Source organism: Saccoglossus kowalevskii, chromosome 8 (assembly GCF_978046115.1).
Source record: "Saccoglossus kowalevskii chromosome 8, keSacKowa6.1, whole genome shotgun sequence".
NCBI classification, from domain to species: Eukaryota; Metazoa; Hemichordata; class Enteropneusta; family Harrimaniidae; genus Saccoglossus; species Saccoglossus kowalevskii.
Window position 1 is genome coordinate 35,858,025 of NC_140648.1, and position 20,524 is coordinate 35,878,548.

The 20,524-nt window shown below is 34.2% G+C and overlaps 1 protein-coding gene and 1 long non-coding RNA gene across 2 annotated transcripts in view; one reads left to right on the forward strand and one right to left on the reverse strand.

Annotated features, from left to right (window-relative positions):
* The window catches only part of LOC100378372 (kinesin-like protein KIF19), a 66,574-nt gene that overhangs the window by 25,575 nt on the left and 20,475 nt on the right, over window positions 1-20,524 (forward strand). Inside the window, exon 3 of the mRNA XM_002735221.4 lies at window positions 10,192-10,302. Coding sequence (XP_002735267.1) covers window positions 10,192-10,302 — 111 coding nt within the window. The remainder of the gene's footprint in view (window positions 1-10,191; window positions 10,303-20,524) is intronic.
* On the reverse strand, window positions 3,682-4,503 carry LOC146740154 (uncharacterized). The gene is made up of 2 exons (XR_014930225.1): window positions 4,327-4,503; window positions 3,682-3,999 (listed from the first exon to the last, which is right to left on the reverse strand). It is a non-coding gene; the product is annotated as an uncharacterized LOC146740154 (long non-coding RNA).

Below are 20,524 nucleotides of genomic sequence, written 5' to 3' on the forward strand. Positions count from 1 at the left end.
TTTGGTTTGAATCTAATAACAATAAGTACAACTATTTTTTCAATGAAACAAGATTACAATGTTGACACAGCTGCTCCATTTATCTATGTGCTATAGTCCTATTGTACTAATTACATTGAACATTTGACATTGTATATATTTGGCATGCTCTATTACCCAATTGTTGATAACATATTTCAAAAGAGACCTACATTTAATATTTTGGGTCAATGATAACTTCAGTTGATATACATATACCATTTAATGATAAATGTGAAAATGCTATCAATTAGCACCCACTAAATAAACTATATTATGACAATCAAGCTTCAATCATCAAAACAAGGCTTGAGCTATTGGATAATTTGATTACGCTATCTGGGCTTCAATTTTCTGAAAATATATTTGATTATTTTGAAGACCATCAAGGCATTCTGGTGGGGCATCATGGCAATCACCTCAATGACGTGCATCATGATTTCTGGTGTTTAATACAAAAAAGATACAGAGAAAAACAACACTGTGTCATTGTTAATGACTTGTTATTGGTTTTCAACATTAAGTTCTCTGAATTGACAATTTAACTTTTATATTTAAGCCTCCACTGCAGTAGAAGGATCAAAAAGTAATTTCCCAGTGTGCAATATCATTTTTGTTTTGCTTGTCACCATGCCAACTGATCCCAAACATTGCAGTATGTGGTTTATATTTACCAGTTGATAGAAGCTGAGATGATGAGAAGATGTTATTGCTATCGTGTAGACAGATGATTTTTCAAGATGATGTCTGTCTCGCTATAATCACTATTTTTTTTCCCAATTATAAAAGAAGATGTACATTATGAGGCTTCTTAGCATTGCATTTACTTGGGGGCATCATCTTCTTTTCAGTAAAGAGGAAGATGATATTTGTGCTATTGCCATGGTGATATCAATCTTGACTGATAGTGGGAATTTAATTATATATTCCCCTTATATGGTTGAGGAATTCTGATAGGATTGCCATGGACAGAGATACTGCAGTCAGTATCTGTGAATTTCATCCTCTTGTTGGAAGTGTGATGTGGTCGGCATGGAAACCATGTCAAAACAGTGATACAACAATAGATTATATTTTCACCTTTCATATTTATTGATTTATGTAGGTTTTACTAATTGATATTAGATTTTATGAATAAACAAATAAAATGCATGGCCCTGTGACGCCAGGGAGTGTTACATCATGCGAACTTTTATATTTCTGGTATTTAACCAATCAAATTTAACACAGTTTTGCCAACTCACATGTGATGTTATTAAAATTAATATAGACATATAACAGAACTTTGCCTTGATGTCATTAAAAAAATACAGATATTTTCTTTATACAATTCCCATAGCTAAGGTAATTTTATAAAATTTGAAAAATGAGTCTCCTCTAAATTCTGAAGTGCTGGGCCTGATGTAATTTATTATAAACATTTGCAAACTACTGTACTTAACTATACTGTGCTGAGATGTGCTAGTAATGCACTGTAACCTTGTTATATGGGACGTTCAATTAGTTTGTTATAGTGAAGTGTTCACTATAATGAAGTATATAATGCATTGGGTTTGTTATAGTGAAGTGTCCACTATAATGAAGTACATAATGCATTAGGTTTATTAAAGTAAAGTGTTCACTATAATGAAACACATAATACATTGGGTTTGTTATAGTGAAGTGTTCACTATAATGAAACACATAATGCATTAGGTTTATTAAAGTAAAGTGTTCACTATAATGAAACACATAATGCATTGGGTTTGTTACAGTGAAGTGTTCACTATAATGAAGTACATAATACATTGGGTTTGTTATAGTGAAGTGTTCACTATAATGAAACACATAATACATTGGGTTTGTTATAGTGAAGTGTTCACTATAATGAAACACATTACATTGGGTTTGTTAAAGTGAAGTGTTCACTATAATGAAGCACATAATACATTGGGTTTGTTATACTGAAGTGTTCACTATAATGAAGTATATAATGCATTGGGTTTGTTATAGTGAAGTGTCCACTATAATGAAGTACATAATGCATTAGGTTTATTAAAGTAAAGTGTTCACTATAATGAAACACATAATACATTGGGTTTGTTAAAGTAAAGTGTTCACTATAATGAAGCACATAATACATTGGGTTTGTTATAGTGAAGTGTTCACTATAATGAAACACATAATACATTGGGTTTGTTATAGTGAAGTGTTCACTATAATGAAACACATAATACATTGGGTTTGTTATAGTGAAGTGTTCACTATAATGAAGCACATAATACATTGGGTTTGTTATACTGAAGTGTTCACTATAATGAAGCACATGATGCATTGGGTTTGTTGCAGTTTAGTGTTCACTATAATGAAGCACATAATGCATTGGGTTTGTTACAGTGAAGTGTTCACTATAATGAAGTACGTAATGTATTGGGTTTGTTATAGTGAAGTGTTCACTATAATGAAGCACATAATACATTGGGTTTGTTAGAGTTTAGTGTTCACTATAATGAAGCACATAATGCATTGGGTTTGTTACAGTGAAGTGTTCACTATAATGAAGTACGTAATGTATTGGGTTTGTTATAGTGAAGTGTTCACTATAATGAAGCACATAATACATTGGGTTTGTTACAGTGAAGTGTTCACTATAATGAAGCACAATGCATTGGGTTTGTTACAGTGAAGTGTTCAATATAATGAAGCACATAATACATTGGGTTTGTTATAGTGAAGTGTTCACTATAATGAAGCACATAATGCATTGGGTTTGTTACAGTGAAGTGTTCACTATAATGAAGCACATAATGCATTGGGTTTGTTACAGTGAAGTGTTCACTATAATGAAGCACATAATGCATTGGGTTTGTTACAGTTTAGTGTTCACTATAATGAAACACATAATACATTGGGTTTGTTATAGTGAAGTGTTCACTATAATGAAACACATAATACATTGGGTTTGTTATAGTGAAGTGTTCACTATAATGAAGCACATAATACATTGGGTTTGTTATAGTGAAGTGTTCACTATAATGAAGCACATGATGCATTGGGTTTGTTGCAGTTTAGTGTTCACTATAATGAAGCACATAATGCATTGGGTTTGTTACAGTGAAGTGTTCACTATAATGAAGTACGTAATGTATTGGGTTTGTTATAGTGAAGTGTTCACTATAATGAAGCACATAATACATTGGGTTTGTTACAGTGAAGTGTTCACTATAATGAAGCACATAATGCATTGGGTTTGTTACAGCGAAGTGTTCAATATAATGAAGCACATAATACATTGGGTTTGTTATAGTGAAGTGTTCACTATAATGAAGCACATAATACATTGGGTTTGTTAGAGTTTAGTGTTCACTATAATGAAGCACATAATGCATTGGGTTTGTTACAGTGAAGTGTTCACTATAATGAAGTACGTAATGTATTGGGTTTGTTATAGTGAAGTGTTCACTATAATGAAGCACATAATACATTGGGTTTGTTACAGTGAAGTGTTCACTATAATGAAGCACAATGCATTGGGTTTGTTACAGTGAAGTGTTCAATGTAATGAAGCACATAATACATTGCAGTGTTCTCCCCAGAAAAATGTATCAGAGTGGCGGCTAGTTTGCATATAATTTACATATCATTAGCATTTGTCTGAAGATAAAGAAAACAATAATGACAGGCTTGCATGGATGAAAATGTGTCTTTATTTTTTAACAAATTTATGTAAAAGATTAAATGAATCTGCTGCTGTGTGATTTCTATGTAATGTTGATTCTTCGGACTTTCATGGAAGCCCAGTGATCTGCAGCTTTTGAGAACGCCGTGATTTTCTTTGCTTCCCACTTCTATTAAATGACATGGCCTTCTTGTGCATCTCCGAGTGTGCGTGTTTATCGATAGCATATTTCGTAATAGTTATACATGGCATAGAATTCCATACCAAAGAACTATTTCTGGATGTTTTTAAGTTGAATTTTCCACATATGTGTCACAGCATTCCTAAAAGATAAGAAATAGGAGCGAATCAATACTTGTATTTAAAAAATATCGTCACGATCAACACGAAAATAAACAAATTGCCGCCATTTTGAAAAGTCGCTAAACTTAAAAATTGCCACGATAAACTTTACCCAACTATTTCAAAACACAATACTAGTATTAGTTACTTTGATAAATCGTAGCCAACAATTTTTGAACTTCCAGAAAGAAGGTCGTTTCCAAAAAAATGTTTCGACGATCGGCAAAAAATGAAGCCATACAAAAATTTACTAAACTAGGTCAAAACTCGCTTCCAAGTAAAACGCTACAAATAAATACTTTTTTTACCTTTGCCATCGGATGTTTCTCTCAGCCACGTATATTTTGTTGTCCATTGTGCATCAAATCTAGAGTTTATTTTTTTGCACTTTTCGTTGTAACATCATCTTGGACACGTTTAGTACCACTGCCGACAGGGGTACCGGTGACCGCGTTGCTGGTGGGTTTATCGCTCGCAACCAGGGGCCCAGCAGGGCGTTCTACGCGGAACCACAACGTAATATTTCTGCTGTTTGACATCGTTGCTTCTTCCAGCCAAATATGCTACTGAGAAAATACTCGCTATTACCCCCAATTAAATAGGGCGAAAGTGTTTATTGTCGAAGTACGAAGCTGTATTAGTCCATTGTCTTTGCGTAATCACTGACATGTTTCCATTCACACCTGATTTGGCTCACAGTACCGGACGCTGATGACGCTGACTAACAGATTCGCACGTGTATTAACAAGCTAAAAGAAAGAGTAACAGGAAATGCCACAGAGTAGCGGGCAATCTCTCAGAGTAGCGGCATAAATAATGGAGTAGCGGCCCCGCTACGCTAAAACGCTTTGGGGAGAACACTGCATTGGGTTTGTTATAGTGAAGTGTTCACTATAATGAAGCACATAATGCATTGGGTTTGTTACAGTGAAGTGTTCACTATAATGAAGCACATAATGCATTGGGTTTGTTACAGTGAAGTGTTCACTATAATGAAGCACATAATGCATTGGGTTTGTTACAGTTTAGTGTTCACTATAATGAAACACATAATACATTGGGTTTGTTATAGTGAAGTGTTCACTATAATGAAACACATAATACATTGGGTTTGTTATAGTGAAGTGTTCACTATAATGAAGCACATAATACATTGGGTTTGTTATAGTGAAGTGTTCACTATAATGAAGCACATGATGCATTGGGTTTGTTGCAGTTTAGTGTTCACTATAATGAAGCACATAATGCATTGGGTTTGTTACAGTGAAGTGTTCACTATAATGAAGTACGTAATGTATTGGGTTTGTTATAGTGAAGTGTTCACTATAATGAAGCACATAATGCATTGGGTTTGTTACAGTTTAGTGTTCACTATAATGAAGCACATAATGCATTGGGTTTGTTACAGTTTAGTGTTCACTATAATGAAGCACATAATACATTGGGTTTGTTACAGTGAAGTGTTCAATATAATGAAGCACCATAATACATTGGGTTTGTTACAGTGAAGTGTTCACTATAATGAAGTACGTAATGTATTGGGTTTGTTATAGTGAAGTGTTCACTATAATGAAGCACATAATACATTGGGTTTGTTACAGTGAAGTGTTCACTATAATGAAGCACAATGCATTGGGTTTGTTACAGTGAAGTGTTCAATATAATGAAGCACATAATACATTGGGTTTGTTATAGTGAAGTGTTCACTATAATGAAGCACATAATGCATTGGGTTTGTTACAGTGAAGTGTTCACTATAATGAAGCACATAATGCATTGGGTTTGTTACAGTGAAGTGTTCACTATAATGAAGCACATAATGCATTGGGTTTGTTACAGTTTAGTGTTCACTATAATGAAACACATAATACATTGGGTTTGTTATAGTGAAGTGTTCACTATAATGAAACACATAATACATTGGGTTTGTTATAGTGAAGTGTTCACTATAATGAAGCACATAATACATTGGGTTTGTTATAGTGAAGTGTTCACTATAATGAAGCACATGATGCATTGGGTTTGTTGCAGTTTAGTGTTCACTATAATGAAGCACATAATGCATTGGGTTTGTTACAGTGAAGTGTTCACTATAATGAAGTACGTAATGTATTGGGTTTGTTATAGTGAAGTGTTCACTATAATGAAGCACATAATGCATTGGGTTTGTTACAGTTTAGTGTTCACTATAATGAAGCACATAATGCATTGGGTTTGTTACAGTTTAGTGTTCACTATAATGAAGCACATAATACATTGGGTTTGTTACAGTGAAGTGTTCAATATAATGAAGCACCATAATACATTGGGTTTGTTACAGTGAAGTGTTCACTATAATGAAGCACATAATACATTGGGTTTGTTATAGTGAAGTGTTCACTATAATGAAACACATAATACATTGGGTTTGTTATAGTGAAGTGTTCACTATAATGAAACACATAATACATTGGGTTTGTTATAGTGAAGTGTTCACTATAATGAAGCACATAATACATTGGGTTTGTTATAGTGAAGTGTTCACTATAATGAAACACATAATACATTGGGTTTGTTATACTGAAGTGTTCACTATAATGAAGCACATAATACATTGGATTTGTTAGAGTTTAGTGTTCACTATAATGAAGCACATAATGCATTGGGTTTGTTACAGTGAAGTGTTCACTATAATGAAGTACGTAATGTATTGGGTTTGTTATAGTGAAGTGTTCACTATAATGAAGCACATAATACATTGGGTTTGTTACAGTGAAGTGTTCACTATAATGAAGCACAATGCATTGGGTTTGTTACAGTGAAGTGTTCAATATAATGAAGCACATAATACATTGGGTTTGTTATAGTGAAGTGTTCACTATAATGAAGCACATAATGCATTGGGTTTGTTACAGTGAAGTGTTCACTATAATGAAGCACATAATGCATTGGGTTTGTTGCAGTTTAGTGTTCACTATAATGAAGCACATAATGCATTGGGTTTGTTACAGTGAAGTGTTCACTATAATGAAGTACGTAATGTATTGGGTTTGTTATAGTGAAGTGTTCACTATAATGAAGCACATAATACATTGGGTTTGTTACAGTGAAGTGTTCACTATAATGAAGCACATAATGCATTGGGTTTGTTACAGTGAAGTGTTCAATATAATGAAGCACATAATACATTGGGTTTGTTATAGTGAAGTGTTCACTATAATGAAGCACATAATGCATTGGGTTTGTTACAGTGAAGTGTTCACTATAATGAAGCACATAATGCATTGGGTTTGTTACAGTTTAGTGTTCACTATAATGAAGCACATAATGCACTGCGTTTGTTACAGTGAAGTGTTCACTATAATGAAGCACATACTAAGTAATACATTGGGTTTGTTATAGTGAAGTGTTCACTATAATGAAGCACATAATACATTGGGTTTGTTACATTGAAGTGTTCACTATAATGAAGCACATAATGCATTGGGTTTGTTACAGTTTAGTGTTCACTATAATGAAGCACATAATGCATTGGGTTTGTTACAGTTTAGTATTCACTATAATGAAGCACATAATGCATTGGGTTTGTTACAGTTTAGTGTTCACTATAATGAAGCACATAATGCATTGGGTTTGTTACAGTTTAGTGTTCACTATAATGAAGCACATAATACATTGGGTTTGTTACAGTGAAGTGTTCAATATAATGAAGCACCATAATACATTGGGTTTGTTACAGTGAAGTGTTCACTATAATGAAGCACATAATACATTGGGTTTGTTATAGTGAAGTGTTCACTATAATGAAACACATAATACATTGGGTTTGTTATAGTGAAGTGTTCACTATAATGAAACACATAATACATTGGGTTTGTTATAGTGAAGTGTTCACTATAATGAAGCACATAATACATTGGGTTTGTTATAGTGAAGTGTTCACTATAATGAAACACATAATACATTGGGTTTGTTATACTGAAGTGTTCACTATAATGAAGCACATGATGCATTGGGTTTGTTGCAGTTTAGTGTTCACTATTATGAAGCACATAATGCATTGGGTTTGTTACAGTGAAGTGTTCACTATAATGAAGTACGTAATGTATTGGGTTTGTTATAGTGAAGTGTTCACTATAATGAAGCACATAATACATTGGGTTTGTTATAGTGAAGTGTTCACTATAATGAAGCACATAATACATTGGGTTTGTTACAGTGAAGTGTTCACTATAATGAAGCACAATGCATTGGGTTTGTTACAGTGAAGTGTTCAATATAATGAAGCACATAATACATTGGGTTTGTTATAGTGAAGTGTTCACTATAATGAAGCACATAATGCATTGGGTTTGTTACAGTGAAGTGTTCACTATAATGAAGCACATAATGCATTGGGTTTGTTACAGTGAAGTGTTCACTATAATGAAGTATGTAATGTATTGGGTTTGTTATGAGCAGGGAGACATGCAATCTGTTCATTATATCAGGAAATTTATTATAAAGGTGTTCATTATAACAAGGTTACAGTTTAAACCCTAATCTTGTCGGCCCTCTGTATTTTTTCATTGACTTGACCATGAAAGTGTTAAATTTGTTCAAACTAGATTGCATTGTCATGTCTCTATGTTGTTCCATGTACAGTCCTAATTTGTGCTGTATTCTCTGCATTCAGTTTTCTATATCACTGAATAACAACAAGAAGGTCAATGTTAATCCTAAGACGTATTTGCTGGGTTTGATAGTGTATTTGGTGATAAAGCTGTTGTAATGATATCCTCCATACTGTACATACATACAAGTGATGGCAATTGAAGGAACACCATGTGGCTTTTCATCAGATAACACTCTTCACAACTAAGCATACAAAGATTTATATCTGTTATACTATGTTACCATGACAACCAAAATATAACAACACAGTTGAGCACACTTAACAAATTAATCATATCTTGGGCCTTATTAAATTCTTGTTATTATACCACACGATTCATTTATTAATTCATTTATTAATATCAAGGAGTGAAAGCTTGTAGATTTTTAATTATATAAAATCAAGCGTATACCATTTGATTGACATGTCTGTCTTTTAAAACGAGGAGTCAATTTTAATAACTTGTCTAGTTATTTGAAACACTAAAAAGAAGAATGAGAGAGGGGGTATAGTCATTAAAGCTGATATACATGGTATATTTACTTACGATAGCTTTCTTTACTCTCTATCTATGAAATGATACATGCATTGTATGAACACTACTACGGTATGGTACATTGATAGATTCATTCCAGATGCAGCTTCTAACATACCGCTACATATGAGCAACCAATAGATCCATATTGCTGAAAGAAAGCCTTTTTGGAAAACAAATGACCAAAAGAAAATGATGGACTAAAATGCAGTCAGTTTCAACAAATATCAACAGTAAACAGTAAAGAGATACAAAAATAATTATTTTATCAAAATACAAGATTATTAATAAAAAAACTGAAATAAAAATTGTTTGTTGCAACTGTGAAATCTGTCTAAGCGTCATATATAAAGCTTTTTATTTGTATTACCCTAGTGTCTATAAAATAAATACCTTTGAAAACCGGACAACTGTCTCTGTCACTTTGGTGCCATTAAGGTTTGGACATTACCACTTCAGTCAGTTTTTCAAAATATAAATGTACATATTTATGTACATTATTAATATTAGACATACCGATTTTTATTATACATCTGTCACCATAAAGCCATAAGTTACAGCGTGTCTTACATTTTGTGGTATTTTACAGGGTATATTTATCCTACCATATCAGGAAATGCGAATTCCAAATATGGAATGATTACGCACGTAAGCGTTTTATAATAATAAAAACAAACATGGCTGCCACCAGGATTTGACTGGACTCCACACAAAGAAGTTCACTGATTCTGTTCTAAACATTTTCGATTTCAGCATTCCCATGATGTATCCTTAGAAGGAAAAGATGTATAATAATAAGGTTATTACGAGGATACCTCAAAGTATGCTCTCAAACAGTACACAATCGCATTGACCTTCGCTGCGCATCGGTCAATACTCCCTCTGTATTGTCTGCGTTAATACTTTGAGGTATCCTCGTAATAACCTCATATTATTCAACTACTGAAGCAAATTTATATAAATGTGATCTTTTAATTAATTGAATTGTTTTGTTTGTCATTACAGATGGTGGTATTGTTGGATCCCACTGAAGATCCAGATGACATCCTTAGAGCAAATAGGTCAAGAGAAAAACAGTACGTCTTTGATTATGCATTTGATGCCAAGGCTACACAGGTAAATAACTGCACTTTACTGTCCATTGGTGAACAGCCACAACTGTATGGTTTTTGTAGGTAGACGAATTAAAATACTAAAATCTGTGATAAATATGGAGGTTTTGGTAGATGGTATACAAATATGTGCAGCATGTAGTGAAAGAAGTGAATAATTGTGCTCTAATAATGTATACTGTTTGAAAAGTGTTTGGTGCTGTGCGATAAAGCTTAAATTGAAACATAAAATTATCTTCAACATAAAACACCTACATGTATATAGGGAATTAATGATAATGGTTTGATACCTGGTGTATATGTACCTTGGGTAGACCTTTTTTGGATTTGTTCATTTCATGGTGATATCTTTAATTGTCTAATTTTAAATGAATATTTTTGTCATATTTGGTAAAACGTGATATTTTGGACTTTTTGTTAAAAACCACTAGTCCGTTTGCTTTAATATACTACATATTGGTGCCTCAGGTGGGTCTCTCTTAGATTTGTACATGTGGGTAACTGAGGTGGATTGATCTCAGATTTGTTCATTTTGTGATGATATCTTCAATTTTCTAATTGATATGTGCATTGCTAACAGCAGAGCTTTCTCGTCCGAGAGATTGCTTGTTGTCTTGTCTGTTGATACGATTTTAACAATTGTTGTTATTGGTTTTGTACTCTAGTACACTTGGATTTACTGTTTAGGTTTCACATTGAAGGAAATATTGTTTTCTTTTTTAATTCTAGTTTTTAAATGTTATTTCACACATAAAAAAAGAGGAAATTTAAGATTTACTCAAAACTGGCATGTTTTATTGATTTCTCACATTAATTGTACAGAAAACCTGTCGATACCTAACGCTTCACGTAAACTAGTCTGGCTAAACCCAATTTCTTATTTCCCAGTCCATTCTCCTGGAAAAACTGTACAATATCCTCACTTCTTTTGTACAGTTTCACTATAATCATTCCTATGTCACAAAGGTCAATTTTCGTCTGAGTTTTTCTTTGGTTGCTTATAACAAGAGGGCCATGGCTTGTATTGGCATGCTGATAATATTATATGTTTTTGAACAAATAACCATACACTGGTGGTTCTTTATTGAATACAGCTTTCCATTACTACCAGCAATATATATTCATCGTCTTACATCTGTTACCTTTATGTCATGCAAGTTGCTATGGCAATATATCAATATTTTGTCCAACTATTGATTTGTCTATTTTTAGCTCAAAAGAGAGGTAGTAATGACCTGACTTGACTGTCATTTCACTTATGAGTCTGTTTTTAGTTTTCTTATTGTTTATGCATATTAATTAGCTATCTTACATAATAATTAATCAATCTTATATTTTGTATTTTCACGATAAATTGTTCATTGAATATGTACCAACTTTTAGATTGCTATATGCAATTGATACATTGTATGCGCAATCAAGAATATAATCATCTAATTTGCATATTTAAGGCTCTTTCAAATTTTGCATCCTACTGCACATATGTGCAATGCATTATGGGAGATAATATTCTAGTGTATATATAGAACACTAACAATATTTGGCTTCTCTATACAAAGCACAAAGTAAATCCATCAGTCTCAAATTTATTGTAAATATCTGATAACTGCTTCGAATTAATCTGTATATATTAATTAGCTAATTAGAATATTGATTAACTCTTTTCATCTTGTTTATTTTAGATTATAGTAGTTTGCTCCATTTGCTTTAAACTTGATATCTGCATACTGTGTGTTTAGTTAAATGTCTAACCCTTATTTGAAATTAATCTGTATATTAATTAGCTAATTAGAATATTAATTAACTCTTTTCGTCTTGTTTATTTTAAATTATAGTAGTTTGCTCCATTTGCTTTAAACTTGATATCTGCATACTGTGTGTTTAGTTAAATGTCTAACCCTTATTTGAAATTAATCTGTATATTAATTAGCTAATTAGAATATTAATTAACTCTTTTCGTCTTGTTTATTTTAGATTATAGTAGTTTGCTCCATTTGCTTTAAACTTGATATCTGCATACTGTGTGTTTAGTTAAATGTCTAACCCTTATTTGAAATTAATCTGTATATTAATTAGCTAATTTGTATTCTATTTAACTACTTTCATCATGTTCTGTTCTTATTCTAAGTTTGCTAAAATGGATTTAAGCATAGTGTACTGTTTGTGTAGTTTCGTGATCGATGATTGCTTAGAATCAGTCTTCGTTTTAATTAACTAATTTACATAATTGTTTGGTTTAGCTTGTTCTTTGCACTGTTTGTAAATGTTTACTCATTAGTAAATTGATTAAAATTTGTTATGTGTTTGCTGTTCGTAGATTAATACCTAAAAAGTGTTTTGGATACTTTATGCATATTGATTAGCTAATTTGCATACTGATTAACTGTGTTTTCTGTATTTTATCGCAATAACAAAAACACATAATATCAATAAATAGTTTGGAATTTATCAGTTCAATTAATTTGCATATTTAATAATTGATTAACAAACATAAGCACTTTCATTTCATATCTGGTTTGAAATGTTTTAACAATATTAGGATTTATGTAAAAAATAATGACTTTTTCTATCTCGTGTTACCAGGCTATGTCACTATAGAAACAAGGGCAAAATGCAAATTTGTTGTCATTTTCATGACATTTCAGTGAACCCAATTTTGTTTTAATATTCCTGCATCCTAATGATATTAACTGATAATAATGAGAGTGTGTAGAAGACTTATAATCTTCAATTTGGTCTGAACCTCCATAAATCACACCAACAGATTCATACAGGCGTGACAAATTATTACAAACAATATGAAGCTCTTACAAAAATAACTTTTATTCTGTATGCAGTATAAAGATTTGTTTTTAAATCGAGATGCTGTTCTAAAAATTGATTATTTTATTAAAAATGATGTACAGTAATTTCAAATATTCCTGAATTATATGAGAAAGAAATGTAGCAGTGAAGGTTTCTGTGGGAGTCACTGTGAGTGCCACACCATAAAACTGAGGATGGTGGGACATTACACTTTTCAACGTTATCCGATATTATCGTCTAAAAATGTCTAAGTTAGACAGGTCTGTCTGGGCAACTATTATTGATAATATCGATAATATCGTCTAAAAATATCTAAAAATATCTCCGCAAACATTTCATGAGGTTTTATTAGACTATGACATTGTCACGTATTCATGATAAACCCATGAACACACTGGTAATCAGAATGTAATTCTGGTGCCACAAGAATACACACCTGAAGATATACATAAATTTGTATTGTCACATCTATGAAGTAATCACAAATACAGAAGTAATAAGAATTGAAAACTTGTATACAAATTGGTAAGCAGCACACAAGCTGTACAAAAAAAAACAAAAAACATATTAAATACCTGAATAATAACAGGACTGAACATCTCTACAAGTCTGTACCCACCCACCACATGCTTGAATGCACCCTAGGGGGTGGGTGGTGGGTTTTTCACCCGGAGCTATGTGTGGAGTTACACAGCTACTATTACAAAAATGAATAAGGCTGCTAATTGTGCAACTACGAAAATGCAACTACTTAATAGCAAGATGAGAAATAAAACTAAATGAAAGGGGAGTGGAAACACATAAATGCAGTTGTAGAGAGTTGAAGAATACCCGTACGATCACACTCAATCCACCAGGCTCCTGCGTATCAAAAGAAATTCTATTGTTTAGCTGAGACAATTTTTGGTTATGTGTGAGAATAATTTTTATATCACACATTATTATTATTTTTGATGAACTATTTTCTATGATTTGTTAGTATTTTGGTATAATTTTACACAATAATAGAGTTGCCTTTAAGGTAGCAAGAAGGGAAATTTTCACTTTTTTCTTGATTTTTCAAAAATTGATAAAACGGTTAATTCAGACCTTGATACATCATCTCAGGTTTACAAAAGATCGAAATTGCAAAATAACGTTGCTTAAATTAGTGTTTTAAAACGCTAGAAGAAAAGACTACCCGGTACACCTGCCGTTTCATGCATATTTGCATAATGTTTATCTTTGGAAGGGTTTAAATGATAACATCTTATCTGTATACTCTGTTGTTGACGATTCTGATATAACGGGTGATAAGCTTTCCATCGCAAACAATGCATGTTTATCTAACGTCCATTGCCAGCATTATTGTCAGTCAAGACTTCGTCGGAGAAACATGGTCATACAGTCCGGGCATACAGTATTCATTTCGCCCAACCTTCCGCTTTTACATTAACCGCTTATCGCTTAATTTCCGACCATGCGGTCTTGTCCGACCGGAAACTGACCGCATTTTAATCGCGGTTTTTTCGCTAGCTCGCTCATTGAAACACCGACCGCTTACCCAAACACGGATCACTGGTCGAAATGGTGGTTTTGATAGTAAAATGTGAACATACAACTTGTACTAACTATTATTAAATTCTGAATGACACTTCGAATCTAATAGTTGTATGACACTTGTATCGTGAAAGCAACTGAACTGTGACCTCTTGTTACATGTTTTGGGTGCTTGTTCTAGATGTACTATTTTTTATTATTTTAATGACAGTTACGTGAAAAAAGCATAGGTAACTCATTTTGACAGAGTAGAGAAACGAGGAAATGTTAATGATTAATTCCAAAAATAACGATACCGAATCCACGTCGGTCCATGTCTGCTAAAATTTGACATTCAATTTTCAAAAATAAGTCACGATCATTGAATGAGTTCAGTCTATACTGTACCGTAAAAGTTTTCCCACAACAAATATTTTCAACTAAAAATGGCCACATGCCCTGAAAAAATCGAACAGAGCTTGACATGTATGAATAATTTATTGGGCTTAAAAAAAACGTGTCAAATTTAGTTATAGTCATAAATATTTGGTGACCAGTCGATGAACAATTTGTAACTCAGGATTCACACGGAAGTCCTTCAGGGCTGAAAATCATCGACCCTACTCTGGTTTACTTTATTTCCCAACTTGCAAAGAAAACTGATTCGCCGTGGACTCTAATGTATCTAAGCCTAGTATTTTCTGTTTGAACTGAGGTCAAATTCCATTCGTTTGTCAAAATATACCGATGTTTTTCAGCGAATTTTGAAGCCGGTCACAGCACAAAAACACTATGTGAATCAACGCCGGAAATTTGATGGTACGACGACCTTTCACTTAGCCTCAAATATGCTTTGTTACAAAATGATTGATTGGCTGAAAGTCACATGATCGGAGCACGACCTGGGTCACAGAACCATATTTGTCCGTATTATCAACAGGACCTCGCAAAAGAACCACACCCACATTTTCAATCTTTTTTAGAGTGGAAGTTGCCAACAAATGTCAAAAAACTCGTGAATTTCGTGGATTCGAATAAAATAAAGCAAGCGATTGATAAGAATGATTATTAATATTTTCCCCGATGCTCTTTGAATTTTTAGTTTTCTTTTATTTCAAGGTAAGAAATGGCTAGTTGAAGTTGCATCGACTTCAAGGCGGTTGTTTCACCGCGAACAACTCCAGCTCTGTTGTAGTTTTGCGATGTACTGTGAAATACTTTATTTTCGCTGGAATTAATTTTCGCTGAAAAGGCTTTTTGGGCGTTTTGTATGGAATTTATTTTCACTGATTTTTGATGAGTTTAATGTGAAATATAGGAAAAAAAGTATATTCGCTGGATTTTAATTTCACGGAATCATTCCTTCAGCGAAAATAGCGAAAATAAATTCCAAGCGAAAATAAAGTATTCTACAGTAATTAAAATATATATTAAAATAATAATAGTACTTGTTAAATTATTTGGGGTCTCAGCCCACAAATTACGGACATGATCCCCATGAATTACGGTAAATGTTTGTCTCGTTTCGGCTGATTGTGTTGATCGACGTCCTTCCTAAACTCAGTATGGATAAACCAACTGGGATCGACATTCCAAACAAATTATTGGGACACGGTAAACAGACATTCCAAACAATCGAAATTATCAACGAAAACGAGATTTTTCTAGATATTTACAGACATACTGTCATTAAAAACATATGTAAAATTAACAAATACACAAAGAGGTGTAATATAAGGTTTTATTTTAGGCTTAAAAATATTTCCTTTCACTCAGCCCTTGCATGAAACTGCCATTTAGCTTCATCGTCCTCGGGGAAAACAACAATAATTATACAAAACACATTGCGAAGACTCAACAATCAGGAAAGAAAACCCAGACAACATGTCGTACTTGTGTTGAAATACATTTTGTATTTCACGTCAGAATATTGTTCAAAATAAAATATTCAGTCCAAGCCAAATCGAGGTCAAAGGTCTAATTGCGTGCATATAATTATAGATAGTTAAAACAAAAAGTATTTGAACTTTTGTCAGCTGTTGAACATTCATAAAAACCAGAAAGACAATTATAAGACAATGTGAACCTCGGAAATTTTTCTATTAATCCTAATTTCAAATGCGCGCGAGCGAGCGGGCGGTGATATTTCAGGGTTTGCGTGGTCAAAAATAAAGCGGAAATTGTCCGGTCGAATTCAACAAGCGGTCGCAAAAGCGAGTGAAAAAGGTGATTGGAAAGCGGAAGCGGGTGGGAGGTTGTGCGAAATAAGTACTGTAACTTTGCGCAACTTTCTTTTACATCGTTTTATTTTTCAAGTCAATTATCTATTTTACTAATACCATTTTTTATAACGCAATGGCGAAGAAAAGAAAGCGTTGACAGACGAGGCAAAGAAAAATCTGCCACTCAGTGTCGCACTCTGACACAGCAATTTTTTTCAAACATCGGCCATTTTGTTTCACCATGAAAACCGTTTTATTAGATCTCTTATCAGAGACACTGGAAGGATTAGCCTGTTTGTAAACTGTCAGCGTGTACAGTGTGACAGTAATGTTTGTCAGTGAATTATCCCTCGTTGTTCATTTGCATAACAATGGAAACCCGAACGTTCCTGGAGTACGGACTCAAATGCCAGCAGTTTTCTTCATTTTTCATGCTCAAGCATGAAGTTATTCATTATCTGACATTCTTTATGAGTTCTATGATATCAGTGGTTAATATGTTTGGCCATTTTTAGTGTATATTTATAATAATGCAGCAAATCTACAGTGTTTTATTAACCAAAACTGTTTTTCGCGTTTTTCTCGAGTTGAAGTTTTGACTGAGTACGACTCATTGGGACCGCCGCCAAAGGAAGTGCGTTTGGACTAGGACATTCAAACTCGCAGTTATCATTCAAAAGATAATGATGGTGCGAAATATGTCTGGGTTTTTAAAGAAAATGCTTTGTCAAAGAATAATAGTCTGATAAAGATGCCAAGTATGAAATAATTTGGGGACAAAAAAACAAACCTGCATAGAAATCGGAATACTAGATCTTTTGATTACCGGGGACACATTTCAATGGACTTGATTACGGACAATGCATGACGAAAATTTCACCAGGAAATTCCGCAGTGTGCTCTCGCAATCGCGGACTTAGTCATTTTTACAAGGTTTGCCATTTTTGATGTCACGTGATAATTATGTAAACAATGACTGTCCAGTTTGTGCGAACTTGTACCTCTATACTTAGTCTTTTGAAATATATAAGCTAAATTACTGTTCTGAATGAGACAACAGACAGAGAATGTTTTATTCGAAAACGTCACAAAACCTTCTCGCTACCTTAATCTTGTAATTGCAAACATGTAGTGTTGTTAATGAGGACATTTAGCGATTACATGTGATTACATTTGAGAAAAAAGTTTGGAGCTCACATTTTCCAATCACATGTGGCTTTTCATTTGAGTATACCATGAGTTTTTATCAAGTTATTATCAATTCTACTATGGAATTGATAGTTACCTGACTACAAGAACTTGTGTAATGGGATATCTACTTTAATCCTGTGACAACCAGGTTTGATTTACGAGCTATGACAGCAATATAATATTCTGCTCCATTTTTGTGACAATGATCTATTTGTAAAACAGCTGGTCTGATATGAACAGTTGTCAGGTATATAGATGCTGTAGTGAGAAGTCAATTAGTAACAGAAGTATGGCCAGCTGTCTAGTTTGATTCATAACTTAGAATGATTTACTGATACAGATAAAGAAACAGGATGTATATTTACCTGCAGCTGTTTCGTAATAAACTTAGGAGTTATGTGACTTAAATAAAACAATCTAGCTCCTTATAGCTTTGTTTGCGTTGTTCTCATGGTTTGACCCTGGGTTTAAATGGTATATTTAAGATTAAATGTAATTTCATATATCATATTGAATGAATTCCTGAGTGCTTCACAATCACACAATAGTAAAAAAACATGTACGTATATCTATATGTTATTAGCTCAATTTGAAGTGCACATAAACCAAAATTACATTAATGCGAAATCATTAAAATACAACTTACCATATTTGCAGTAGGAGCAAGTGCACACATGAAGTTTAAAAATTGCCCTAATTGTATACTGGAACATCAAAATACAAAAATTCGCCTCTGTCATTTATGTAAAAGCATGTGTTCTATTAGAGCAAATTTGGTATTTTTACGATAGTCCCCTGTCATTTATTTATTGAAGCGTATGTGCTAATTCCATAATCACCCTTGTTGACAGTAAACTTGTCTTACAGACTTGTATGTGCTGATGTTAATATAATCAGTCATAATGAAATTAGTACAAAAATAAATACAATGTGAAATTGAATTGCCGGTCCTTTTATTGGAATAATTAGTGTTTCTGGGAAAAACATAGTGAACGTACATCGATCACTGACAAGGATTTGATTAATGTCATGTCATTATCAGATGTTAACAAAATCTACTTGTCATGTCTCAAGGCAGCTGGCAGTCTTCATCACTCTGGTTGGTGAGTGTTGTCTTCATCACTCTGGTTGGCAAGTATTGTCTTCATCACTCTGGTTACCAGGTGTTGTCTTCATCACTCTGGTTGGCGAGTGTTGTCTTCATCACTCTGGTTGGCAAGTGTTGTCTTCATCACTCTGGTTGGCAAGTGTTGTCTTCATCACTCTGGTTGCCAGGTGTTGTCTTCATCACTCTGGTTGGCAAGTGTTGTCTTCATCACTCTGGTTGGCAAGTGTTGTCTTCATCACTCTGGTGTTGTCTTCATGACTTTGGTTGCCAGGTGTTGTCTTCATCACTCTGGTTGGCAAGTGTTGTCTTCATCACTCTGGTTGGCGAGTGTTATCTTCATCACTCTGGTGTTGTCTTCATCACTCTGGTTGCCAGGTGTTGTCTTCATCACTCTGGTTGGCAAGTGTTGTCTTCATCACTCTGGTTGGCAAGTGTTGTCTTCATCACTCTGGTTGGCGAGTGTTGTTTTCATCACTCTGGTTGGCGAGTGTTGTCTTCATCACTGTGGTTGCTGGATGTTGTCTTCATCACTCTGGTTGCCGGGTGTTGTCTTCATCACTCTGGTTGGCAAGTGTTGTTTTCATCACTCTGGTTGGCAACTGTTGTCTTCATCACTCTGGTTGGCGAGTGTTGTCTTCATCACTCTGGTTGGCGAGTGTTGTCTTCATCACTCTGGTTGGCGAGTGTTGTCTTCATCACTCTGGTTGCTGGGTGTTGTCTTCATCACTCTGGTTGCTGGGTGTTGTCTTCATCACTCTGGTTGGCAGATATAGTCTTCATCACTCTGGTTGGCAGGGGCAGTCTTCATCACTCTGTTTGGCAGGTACAGTCTTCGTCACTCTGGTTGCTAGGTACGGTTATCGTCACTCTAGTTGCCGGGTATTGTCTTTATCGCTCTGGTTGGCAGGTGCAGTCTTCATCACTCTGGTTGGTGGGTGCAGTCTTCGTCACTCCGGTTGCTAGGTACGGTTATCGTCACTCTGGTTGCCGTGTATTGTCTTCATCGCTCTGGTTGGCAGGTGCAGTCTTCATCACTCTGGTTGGTGGGTGCAGTCTTCATCACTCTGGTTGGTAGGTGTTGTCTTCATCACTCTGGTTGCTGGGTGCAGTCTTCGTTACTCTGGCTGGTGGGTGCAGTCTTCGTCATTCTAGTTGGCAGGTACAGTCTTCCTCACCCTAATTGGCAAGTGTTGTCTTCGTCACTCAGGTTGGTGGGTGTTGTTCATCATCACTGTGATTGACGGGTGCTGCATTTGTTGGAAAAAGCATTATGGATGGATGCTGCTAACTCGTAGTGCAGTCTTCATCACTCTGGTTGGTGGGTGCAGTCTTCATCACTCTGGTTGCTGGGTGCAGTCTTTGTTACTCTGGCTGGTGGATGT